At 38.9% G+C, this 12946-nt stretch overlaps 1 protein-coding gene across 4 annotated transcripts in view; it reads right to left on the minus strand.

Moving 5' to 3' along the window:
- The window catches only part of plppr1 (phospholipid phosphatase related 1), a 55288-nt gene that overhangs the window by 11231 nt on the left and 31111 nt on the right, over positions 1–12946 (minus strand). For all 4 annotated transcript variants that reach the window (XM_006795576.3, XM_006795574.2, XM_006795575.3 and 1 more), the window contains exons 3-4: positions 11509–11697; positions 586–718 (exon numbers count right to left, since the gene is read on the minus strand). In XM_006795576.3, the coding sequence (XP_006795639.1) occupies positions 586–718; positions 11509–11697 (322 nt within the window). The remainder of the gene's footprint in view (positions 1–585; positions 719–11508; positions 11698–12946) is intronic.

Consider the following 12946-nt stretch of genomic DNA (forward strand, 5'->3'; position numbering starts at 1 on the left):
GGATAAATCAGAACTGTTAAAAGTTTTTTTTTTTCAAGGTGTAAATCATCAGGGTTGCTAAATCCATGGCTGTCTGCATTGGAGCTCCCCTCACAGGTGACTGACAGCACCAACATTGAGTTTAGTTGTGATATATACAGCATGCTGTGGCGTGGTTAAGGCTTGGCTGATGTTGCAGATGCAACTTTTATTGAGCTATGACATTAATAAACATCGCTCATATAGTTTTGTATTAAATTAAACAAAACAAGGCTGAATTCACAAGCAGCGTCTTATTGTGATGGATCACAGAATTGCATGCTAATGCACTTTTGAATACTAATCTGATCCCTTATTCTACACACAGTCTTTGTGGAGAACTGAATGAAATTATTTCAATCAGATCAGTGATCCATAATTTTCTGGTCTTTCAGTTCATCGCAGCTGCACTGAGGTGATGCGCTAGGCAAATACTGGTGGGACCTTACACATGCTGAAGCCCAAAGTACTTTTCATGTGTATTCAGAGTTTTCAGTCACTGTCTGGTAGCATTAGCACAAGTGACCTTAGGGCAGTTTAGAGTACATTGCAATACAAGGTTCTTACCTATGAAGCGTATGATGCGGCGGATGAGGGGGTTGAGGTAACAACAGTCTCCTGTCACTATTGTTTTCTCCTGGGCCAACAGAGCTTCCCTCGTTGATTTCATCATGTACATGGACACCTCTCCGATAAAAATCTACATACACAAACAAACACAGGCAGAAAAAATAAAAGAGAATATAAATAGGTGAATATGCACACAGAAGAAGCAAAAGGAGCGCAGAACAAAGGCAGAGATTTCAAAGAGGGCAGACGTGACGTCTCCTCCTTAAATATTTAAACTTGTATTTGTCAACCTAACTAAATTAACTTTTAGTCTGAAAAACCTGCTAAAATGTTACATCAAATATCTGCCCGACAGGGTTGGATGTTTTCTTCTCTGCACAGTCTATTTTCACTGTAAAAATATTAATATTTTAGAAAAATAAATAAAAAATACAATTGCTGTGGCAAACACAATTAAACCACAGACAGACACACAGAAACACAGTGTTGTGATCTCAGTCAGCAACATGCAGCATCTACTCCTCACCTCTGGTGCTGTGCACATGCTGCCAGGTTAACAATCATTGAGAAGCTAGAAGGCAAGAGGAGGAATTTTTCCCTCCCAAAAAGATTTGAGAACCAAGGAAGTCTAGATTACGTTTACTTATTAAAAAACTTTTTTTTATAAAGTATATGAATATAAGCTATTAAAAACCCAGTGCAACTTTTTTTTCAATAGAACACACATCACAGGGTGCCATGTGCAAACATAAATCATTTTCCAAAACAAAAGACACAAAATACAGCAGAACAGTGCACCATGCCTGTATGTGTTGTATTGGCTCAGCAGGGATAATATTAAATGAGAAAGGTTTGTTTACACAAGAATAAATATTTGAAAGCAATACAGATTGTCTGAAAGTTGTACTGCATAATTTTCTGTTATACTGGGGCTTAAAATTTGTGTTTTAACCCATAAATAAATACCTTTACTCTGTAAATAAATGCAGAAAACTGGTGCATTAAAATGCAGGAAATTAAATGTCTGACTATCAACAAAAGAGGACCCTCCAGAACCCGCACTTAACAAAACTCACACCCAGCGAACACACAGAAGGAAATGGGGAAACATTAACTTTTGGCATCCTGTTATGGAGCAGAGAAACATTATTATCCAGTCTGGCCTGTGTACATAAACCACTGTGCCTTAATGCAGCCTTTCTTCAGGTCCATTATAGTTTGGACATTTCATCAGGTCTAATGGAAAAACTGCTGCTGGACACACAAAATGGATCTCGCTGCCAGTCGCCTTGGGTGATAAAGACTGCTTCAAATAAATGTGTGTGTTTATCAGAGACAGTGTGTGCATACACTTAGTGCATATGTGTGCACCCATGTGGTTTTGGCCTTTGATGTGTGTTTGTTTGGGGCCTTAGGACAGGTGAATTTTCCTCCATCCCTCATGAATGCTTTCTCATCATGTTCTTGTGAACGCAACTCCAGTCCATCTCTTTCTGTGTGGCAGTTAGCAGCGAGAGCAGCTCAAGTTTTGATGTCAAGAAATGCAAAATAAAATATTTTTAAAAGGAATAAATGAGCACTGAAAGCATTCCCATAAAAAACCGTGTGTCTAAATCTATGCATTTGATTCAGTCCTGTCTGCAACTGTCAGCATGACTAAAGGTGGATTCATATTTTCAAATAAACATTTGTGTCACAGGATGGGAGGCATAGCGCATAGCGAAACAAGGATCAAATGCATCATGGCAGAAAAATCAATCTTCTGATGTCTAATGATCCAAAAATGTCTATCTTTGCAGACGGAGTGACCAAAACAAGCTTTTGCAAGCTTTAAAAACTGTAAAAGGACGACAACTGGTAACAGTCAGACTAGCAGCAGTTGCAGTGAACCAAAATACATTTTCCATTAAATAAAAAGTAGCTGGCATAATTAATTATTAAGCCTAACTGGCTTAATTTGAATTTATTTTTAAGGAGCCTCCTTTTTTAAAGTACCAATAATACAAATTAAAAGTCAACCAATGTTTAAAATTTATGACTGAAGTTTGTATATATAGTCAACAAAAATAGAGCCAAAACCTATGCTATAATTGGAAAGTAGCAATAAAAGCAGCAATGCTTTTTAATAAGGTTCTTATTATAAGGATGCAATGTATGATTAATAAATTGTTAAATTCAATTAGGCCTACATGTTTTTATACTATTTTATACTTTGTTATTGCAGTGTTTTACAAAAAAATTCTAAATATATTTTTAATGCACTTTTTAATGCAATGCTAACTGATTAATTGGGGCATGCTCCCAATGAGACAATGGATGATGTCCTTGTGGATCTCCTCCCAGTTCTGGACCGGGCATCACTGAGCTCCTGGAGAGTCTAAGGTGCAACGTGGCAGCACTGGGATGTTCTGAAACATAACGTCGCCGAGGTGTTCCACTGGATTTAGGTCAGGCGAGCATGACGGCCAGTCAGTGGTATGGAACTGCCTTCATACTGTCGCCCCTGTTCTCATCTGTGAAAAGCACAGAGCATCAGTGGTTGACCTGGTATTCTATTGCAAATGCCAATTGGACTCCACAGTGCTGGGCAGTGAGCACAGGGCCAACTTAAGGATATTATGCCCTCAAGTCACCCTTGTGAAGTCTGTTTCTGATTGTTTGGCCAGAGATTTTCACACCAGTGGACTGCTGGATTTCATTTTGTAGCTGGCATCTTTATCCTGTTCCTCATTGCACAAGAGAGTAGATACCAGTCCTGCCCAGGAGTTAAGGACCTTCTAAGGCTCTAGGTTTCCTAGAGTAACTGCCCGTCTCATGGAATTTCCTCTATGCTCTTGAGAGTGTTGAGACACAGTAACCCTTGTAATGGCTTGTATTGATGTGCCATCCTAGAGGAGTTGGACAACCTGTCCAACCTCTGTACTGTCTCTAGACAACCTTTACCACATGCTACCAGTAGTGACATTGACCCAAGTGTTCCTTTAATTTTTTGAGCAGTAGGTGGCAATGTGAACAATTGGTAAGTCTTCAAACTTCTTCCCACCCCATCTCAGTGCGCTGTCATGTCACCTGTCATAGGTAGCAGGGGTGGCTGTAGCTCAGGTGGTAGAGCAGGTCATCTACTGATCGGAAGGTTGGTGGTTCGATCCCTGGCTTCCCCAGTCTGCATGCCAAATATCCTTGGGCAAGATACTAACCCCAAATTGCTCTCCGATGCATCCATCGGAGTATGAATGTGTGTGTGAATGTTACTTAGAAAGCACTTAGGAAAAATGTGCTTGTGCGAATGGGTGTGAATGGGTGAATGTACAAGTTGTGTACAGCGCTTTGAGTGCTCAGAAAGAGTAGAAAAGCGCTATATAAGAACCAGTCCATTTATGCATGTGAGTGTGTGTGTGCATATGAGAGAGTCAAACTGTAATGGCCAAGTGAAAGAAATGATCCATCAGCCAACAAGGTGAAATGCCTCATGTCATTATGTAGCAGCAAAAGACAGAATGACCTGATGAAAGCTTAAAGTGACTAATCTGGTGGGTTACTACCACCACCTTCTCTAGACCCAGACAGAAAACTTATAACAAAAAAAAAAAGGTGCAGACCAATTTCTTTGACCTGTCTGAGACTCAAAAAGAAAAAAAAGCAGTTTTTAAAGGTAAAGTCAATGTGTTTGTCCCCAGTCAAAAAGAAATTACAGTCAGAACAAATACAGATAATTACCGGTATAGCAATTATATTACAATCACATTACAGGATTTTATGTTTTATGGGTATTTTTCCTTTAGCAAATAGGTCCCATGTGATGACAATGGGTATATAAGCTTCAAAGGACATACATGCAGCTGATAACGTTCTTTCTTCCTTTGTTTTGACATTTAGCTTGAGAAGCTGCTGATAATTAAGCCAATCACTGATGTGTCATCTGCAATCGTAACTAATCTGGATCTGTGTGATAATGTGAATACTGGGAGGATAGGAGGAAGATCAGGACATAGTCACAGTGGCAATCCTCACCACTTTGTGTTGGCTTGAGAGCAAGTTCACAATCCTCCTGCAGAGGTTAAGTCCAAGGCCTTTAAGTGTTGATTCTTTAGGGAATTATGGTAATGCATGCTGTGCTCAAATATACGATTTATTGGCACATCACTGAGAGTGTTATGACGTGTTGTGGGTGAAGCATCATCAGTGGAGCTATACCTCTTGGCAAACGTATCAGGTCCAGATTGGGTGACAAAATGTCAGGAATAAAATACTTCATCTGCATCTCAAATGGATTTTCCTATGATAGATGGAGAACAGGGTGGCAGTCATTTAAGCATATTACCTAACTCTTTCTTGGAACACACACAATGACTGATGATTTAAAACAGGAGGGGACAACAGGCAGGGAGAGAAAGAAGTTTAAAAGACTCCTGTGAGCTGCATCCTCTGATGGGGATACTGCTGGGTCTGGCTGCTTTACAGGTGTTGACATGCTGGAAAAAACTTTGTGTGTCATCCTCTTTAATGATCCGAGTGCCAGCCTTAACGTTTTTGGAAGGCCCCTCAGGGAGAGTGGCGTTCTGACTCTCAAAATGGGCAGAAAACTTATGTACCTCATTGTGGAACAAGACGGTGACATTGTAGCTAAGCCCAGGTGCACAGCCAAAGTGTAAAGTGCTCCTTCCACATGCTCTCAGAGTTGTTACTGCTGAGCCGTGTCTGTACCTTGTCTCTCTAATTCCGCTTGGCTGCCCTCATAGTGCAACAAAGGTCATATCAGGATCTTTTGAATTCTCCTTGTTTTCAAAGGCAAATACAGCATTTTAGGGTGGTGCAGCATTGTTGTTCGTTCACTGTTTCTAGGTAGGTTCTAGTTAGATGTTCATCCTGAGCACCAAGTTTCCTGTACACCTGAGTGTCTCTGTGTATATGTTGATGTTAATGTTAGAGGCACTGATGTCCCATCAAGTTCCTGTCTGCTTGCACCCATCCTTTAAATTAATTGTGTGGCTGTAGTTGGGTCTTCGTAAACAGCCTTAACTGTGCTTGTCTACGGAGCACGTAATCTGTAAGGAGCAAGTATTTTGAAGGCATTAGTGTCCCATTAACAAAGACTTGAGATTATAGGCCAGTAGCTTTTTTCAGGTTGTAGGTAACGCTCTGATTTGACAGAATACATCAGTCTTGCGACTGATGGCTCTGCTTTCACTGCTGTGAGATTTGTTAGCATGTGCTTTGTGTGGAAACAGAGCTTGCATTAGCAAAGAAGCACACTTCTCTTATCATCATAACAGATAAATTTCCTCTTATAAACCACCTTGGCCAACAGCTGTTTTTAGACTAGACCACTTTAATTTCTCATTAATGTTTTTATAACCCTCTGTAGATACTAAATGTTAACGCGTCGCATAGTTTTGTTTAATTCAGCTGAAAATGTTATTACTGTAAGTAACTTTTTAAAATCGAGATGTCAGGCTGTGTTTGTCTGCTGTTGCTTTAGAGATATATGACGCTGTGAAGTCCACATATCTAAAATGAGGTACATGATGATTTGCTGGAGATTAAATAAAACATAAAGTATTTATAATGAGCTGAACCATATAACACTGGTGAGATTTATGAGTTTATGTACAATTTTCCAATAATACAGTTTTACGTGCAGTGTGGTGTTCCCAAAGTGTTTTATGTTCAAAAACCTTCCAATGAGGCTTAATGAAAACAATTCTGCAAAAAAAATCAAGACTTATTGCCAGTTATCACAAATGCTTGATTACAGTTCTTTCTGCCAAGGTTGGCATCCACTTATTGCGTTTAGGTGTGCAATTATTTTTTCATATAGGGCCAGGCAGGTTTGAACCTCTTTATTTATTACAGACTATTGGTCCTACTATCAGTGAACTGTATTAGACATTTGATAAATTGTTCACGCTTCACTAATAAGTGTTTTAAATATTACTGACAATACAAAAGTTTTATTAACAGATCATTTATGTGTATTTTATAAGGACCTCATAACCTATTAACTTACACTTATTACAGTGACTTTAACCATTGCCACACAGGTGAACACTGGTTCAAATAACTCTTTTTAACTAGTATAGGATCAGTGTGTTTCCATGCAGGTTTTTTAAAATGATTAGTTAATTTTATTCTGCTTCTGTTTTGTTTTTTTGATGATGGCATTTACATTTTCTAGCAGCTAGCACTTGCCTAGAAGCATTTGTCTCACTAGAGTCTGTTTCATCGCTGAAAAGGTTAGGTACTACTGACTGATTGTGTTATTTCAACTCATGCAACCCCCCACTTTCCTTTATACAAATGTCAGTAAAAACTGACTGAAAATAGCCATCTCTATGTAACATGCCAGAAAACTGAGAAACAACTTGGCATTCAACTGACACAATGATGTTGGAGCAGAAAATGAAAAGGTTAAACAAGAGACATTAAAAAGAACATGCAAACCTTTCTGAGAGGGCTTTTTTTCAGTAAGTGACCTGACATGAGAGAACAGAACAGACTTCCAGTTTGTGTATCCCAATAGCTTTGAGACATCAAAACTTGTAAAATCTGAAGTCTCTGAAATATCTGTGACGTTAAAAATGATATCAAGCTGCTCAAATGTTTGAAAAAAAGGGACACATAATAAATGATACTCCTAAAAGTTTAGTGTTAGGACCATCCTTCTTTATGCATCTACATCTTAGTTTTTCCTTTTCCAGCTTCCACATTATAATGCGAGTACTAGCCTTTCTCTGAACCTAAATTACAACATTTTTCATAAGGAGAAAAAAAAACTTAGTAATACAAGTGTAGTATTTACTGAGAAATAGAAATGTCTTTGGGTTATGCATTAAAGAGCAATTGTATTACAACTGAAACCAATGAGTCGATGGTAGAAACATGAAAAACATGTTCCTTTAGTCAATAAGGACAGAAAATGAAAATGGGGCAACGGCTATAACTAATGAGATTCTTCATTAGCAACTACTAGAACAATAAAGACTGTTAACAGTATAAAGTATTATTTGGCCTGTTCATATTGTTGGCAAACTGATATACTAAATAACATTGAGAAAAAAAAATAGAAATATCAGGGTGATGATTGCTATTTAAATGCTAAAAATGGGTAATTTTAGCCTGTCAGTAGGAACATGGCAGCATCATAAAATACGATTTAATTTTTTTGAATCTAAAGATCTTAGATATTAATGCAATTGAATCTAAATGCATCATTTTATCATATCATATCGAATACCTCCAGGGGCCTGAGATGCATCTGTTTGCCAGGTTTGGTTGCAGAAAAAGAAAGAAGAAAAAAAACAGACACACATACACAGTTTTGTGTAATAATGGAACAAAGTGTAAAATAAACACTTTGTTAAGTCAAAATAGAGCTTGTTTTGACTTAACTGTGTAACGATACAGTGATATAACTTTTCCCAACTGTGCACTTCCCTTCAACTCTTTAGAAGATATTCACGTCTTTAAGCTCATCAGTTTTGTTTACAGGAGCTTTGAGGAGCTGTTAGACCAATTAGCAGCTAATGAAACAAATGCTTTCCTCGTGATTCAATGCAGAAAATAAACAAAACTAAAACAGAATAGGACTCCTGAAACACCAAATGAACGCTGATACTGCTTTGTGTCTTTGAGGATGTGTGAATAGGATACAGTTTGCATATTCATTTCAGAGGGTGATAATATGTAAAGATGTCGAGCTTAAGGCTTGGTACTCTGCCAAGAGGGGAAAAAAGGAAAAACAGAACAAAAAACAACAACAACAACAACAACAACAACAACAACAACAACCAATGCTGCTTTAAGCTTTAAATCTCTTCTTAATGAGCCCATAATTTTCAGTATTACTACCAAGACACACAATTCAGGAAGTGGAATAAGCCACAAGGAGCTAAAATGGTGTGTGATAAAAAGCACAGATGTTGCCCATTTTGGGAAACATTATCTTTTGTTTCTGTGGGATGTACACCTGGCAAAAGCAATATTTTATCATCTTGGCACTGAAAATGATAAAACGGGCTCTATTTTGCCTTATGCCATGGTTGAACGGGTTTATAGGCTGTTGCATGAACACAACCCATCTAACCTTCACAGCATCCCATTGGTCCGGCCATGTGGAAAACTGCATAATTTACTGACTCTGTACTAATTGGCCCACGTCCCAGCCCTGCCATCATTAATTCTGACTGAATGCCCCTCTGTTTTATGACACGTGGAGATGGAATGACACACAGTGTCAAGCACCTGACAAACCACTCTCAAAGGGCACAATTATAAGGTATGGGAAGGCGTACCAATGGCTAAAGGCAATTTGTAAAAGAAAGGCCATATAGAGCATATTCCAAAGAGGAAGTCACAAAAAAGGGGGCAGAATAAAAAAAAACAGTGGAAAGAAGTGGCAGGATTACAAAAAAGCTTTAACAGCTGACACGGCACTCTCTGAGGAGGGGATGGGACTAAGACTGAGTATTAAATTACGCAAACAATGCGTTCAAATAGGCTCCATTATCACACGATCTCAATCCACTAGAGCACCTTTTGGATGTGATGGAACTTGAGATTCTTGAGAATCTTCAACCAGCTGCTGCTATCATGTCAATATGGACCAAAATCCCAGGTGAGTGTTTCCAGCACTCTATTGAATTGATCCCATGAAGAACTAAGGGAGCCCTAAAGGAAAAAGAAGGTCGAACCCAGTACTAGTAAGGTGTACCTAATGAAGTGGTCAGTGAGCACACCCACTTACTGAAGTAATCACTGCAGAAAGGTGAGTCAAAATTGCACACAGATGCACTCTCACCCCATGAAGTGTAAATAATAACGTCTGTCACATTTCCTGGCCAATCAGAGCACCCTTCCAGATTTTAAACCAGCTTGTGTTATTGTATAAAGCATGTGCACATATATGTGTGAATGCAGAGAGGTGTGTTTCTCTCCGTTCTGCTGACACATCAAGAGACCAAACACCTACATGGAGGTAAATGCAAGCTATGGGATGTCTTTTATTTCCTCCATAAAAGTGACAATAATTCAGATTTTACTTCAGGAAACACGCTTGTGACAACAGTCGGTGTTCAAAGCCTCTATGCAAACAACTAAAGTAGAAGCGCATAAAAACAAGGGACCAAAGGAGGCAGCTGAATGATCATAAATAAATGGGTGGTAGTACATGTGTTAACCGACTGGTGTAACGATCACATCCATGATTAGATGCCTGTTAAAATTGCAATAAAAACAAGGTTATGAGGGAAATGGACATGTGACACTACTGAAAAGGGTTTTCTATATTCATTTAGGGAGCAAAATTTAGATTACAATCAATGGAACATGTAGCAAAAAAGCTGGGAAGTTGATGCTGATTGGACATTAAAGCTGATGGTCCACGATCTTGTTTATGGTCTTTACAACAAGTCTGTCTTTTTGAACAAGAAAACCAGGGCACAAAAAAACCCCAAAAAACATTTGATAAATGAAAATTAATTGTCCTACAGAAAGAATAAGTGATTACACTACACTTCAGAATCACAGCAGCACATCAACCAGTCAAACCCACTGATCCTAATCTCAGTTCTGTACAATCTCCAGCACTGGTGAGATATTTTGATTTTGACAACAAACAAATGCTGGTAAAATAGCTGCTATCAGTGTATCCATAATACATCTTCAAATACATATATACGTGGCCATTTGACCTTCAGACAGCAGCTACTCAAAAACCAAACGTTCTCTGTATTCTCAGACTAACTTGTTTTTTTTCCTTCACATATGGCCCATTGGAGAAAAAAATACATTTAAATATCAAACAAGCAAATGCAAACACGCTTCAGGAAGTGTTCAGAAAATATTTGACATGGGTTTAATAATGAGCTGACCCAAGGGCTCAGAGACAGATGGTGCCTGTTGTGAACGGGCTGAAATTAATAAGCATGGCGCAAAACTGACACCTGGTGGCTGAAACTCACAACTCCTGTTTGAGGCATTTAAATCAGCAGTCCATGCAAGGTATGAGCGTACAAGTCAGCTTGGAAATGACTGTTTTCAGAGAATGATTTCTTATCTTTGCAGCTGGAATTTTTTAAACACCAGAGTAGTAACACAAGTGTGACATGGCTTTGGTGCATCAGGACTGTGCCACCCTCAACAGATATGGCCAAATATGACTCATGGTATTGATTACGCGTGTGTGCTTTACATCCTGTGACAAATTAGCCTAATATGCTAATAATGCCATTACTAGGCAATGGATTTTGCATAACAAGTCCTTGTTAAAATGTCTGCAAACAAATAAAAGTCATGTCAGTGAATGTAATTCTTGCCTTCCATGAGATATGATATGAAGTTGCATTTCAACATATACTGCTCCCTGTATAGCACAGCCTCACATTTCACTTTAGCAGGATGTTTTGTAGAGTATGATAAACAAGTCAAAGAGATTCTACAGACAGGAAATCAGGGACATACATATTATTAGCTGACCCATAAAAAGATATTGAAAGAGTACGGCCTGCAGGCATAAACTGCTTGCCGTGAAATCTTTCTTGCATATTTTTCCATATTTTACCACAGATAGGTATGCAGCTGCTGTAGCGTACAGACAGAAGGCTGAATGAATGATATCTAATGATAGGTATATTATTTGCAAGTCAGTTTTACTTAAAAATGCTGCCACAAAACTGGGTCATGTCACGCAAAATTACAACTTTAAATTAGCCTGCATATACTAGGACACCTAGCAGAGTAATGATAATTGCATTTTTAAATTATTCACTCCTCAAAATAAATGGATGCGAAGGATTCGAAGCAAAGTCAAAGATGAGGAGACCCTGAATAAATAAACCCAAGACGGCTGTTTACGAGAAAATCGTAAAACAATTTGAGCAATCCACAGAGAAGACCTGGTTTTAAACACTGCTGTTTACTTACTATAGCCGTCGGAGCAGCGGCCACCACACAGTACAGGATGAGAGGAGGGACGAAGCTGGACTCCTCCGTGCCAGGGTACGGCTTCATCAGGTCAGCATCATTACAGAAGAAACCCTGCACGTGGACGCTGAACAGGTCTGTGCACTCCATGTAGTAGGCCAACAAGACCGTGCCGGACATGATGACGAGCTGGAAGAAAAACATGTTCGGAGGGAGTTGGAGAGGAAGAAGAGAAAAAAAGAGAAGGAAGAGGGATAGAAGGGAGATGTTAGTTGTGTATCCAGTTCACCGGAGGCTGTCCTGATTCAGTTCCCAGGTGTTAAAAAAAGTAGATTTCATCCAACGAGTTGTATCTGAGTTGATTCCTGAACGTCGCTGTACTTGGCTATGATGTGTCTAACAGGTTTTAATACAAAACCACCACCTAAATCCTCTAAAATCCCATCTCTTTCCTTCTCTCTCTCTCTCTCTGTTTTTCCTCTGTCTCATGCTAACTCTGGTCGTGTACATACAGCCCCCTCCACCACCACCACTACTGGCACCACCATCACTTACCACCTCCTTTCCTCCCTCACCCCCTCATCCTTTTATCCCACTATCATCTTTTGTCTCTGGCCTCCTTTCGCTGTCTTTCTCTGCAGGCAATTTTTTTTTCATACATATAAATGTATATAAATATAGAATCTTTCGTCAATGATAATGAACCAACACAGAAATAGAAATTGCACCAAGCTGCACCGCAAAGGCTTTTTAAAGCTGTTTACGAAAAAGCAGCTGCATTTGTGTCACTCACCCACTAATGTCCCAATAACACTGTCAATTTAGAAAATCGGCTGGGGTTAAATATCAAAGGAAAGCGATGACACATTTTCATTCTTTGACGCGATCAAAAATTAACAACAACGTCACGGGAAGTGGAAGGAATAGTGCATCAAAATCAGTCGAACAATACCAAAATACTATACTAAATGAAAAGAGCTGTTTAGTAAATCGGTAAATCAGTGGCACTGGTCTGCGCCTCACCTATGACTACAAATATGCAAGTAAGAAGATGTTTTATTGATCAGAGGAAGAATTGATAAAGTAACAGAACATTACACAGACTGGCAAAGACTTGTTGTATAAGCACTGATACGCTTTAGCAAACTTTTTCTTGGTTCAAAACCTTCCAAATGTTTAAAGTTACGCAGAGAAAGTTTTGTGGGGTTTTGTTCTTTTTTATTTTAAGTATTGGTATTATGATTGGTTCATATAAAACAGGCAAATGCTTGTAATTCTGCCATCCAACACTTGGTGTCGCTAAGTGACCACAGAGTCAGTAATCCTTCACACAGTTCTGCAATTCTATACTATAGCGTCACAGTAATCACAGTCTTTATGTTTGCAGGACATTTTAGAAGGCATAGCTATCATTAAAAAGGTCAGTCTGACCCAAAGT

The sequence above is a fragment of the Neolamprologus brichardi genome, chromosome 7, assembly GCF_056152115.1.
Source record: "Neolamprologus brichardi isolate AB-2024 chromosome 7, ASM5615211v1, whole genome shotgun sequence".
NCBI lineage: Eukaryota > Metazoa > Chordata > Actinopteri > Cichliformes > Cichlidae > Neolamprologus > Neolamprologus brichardi.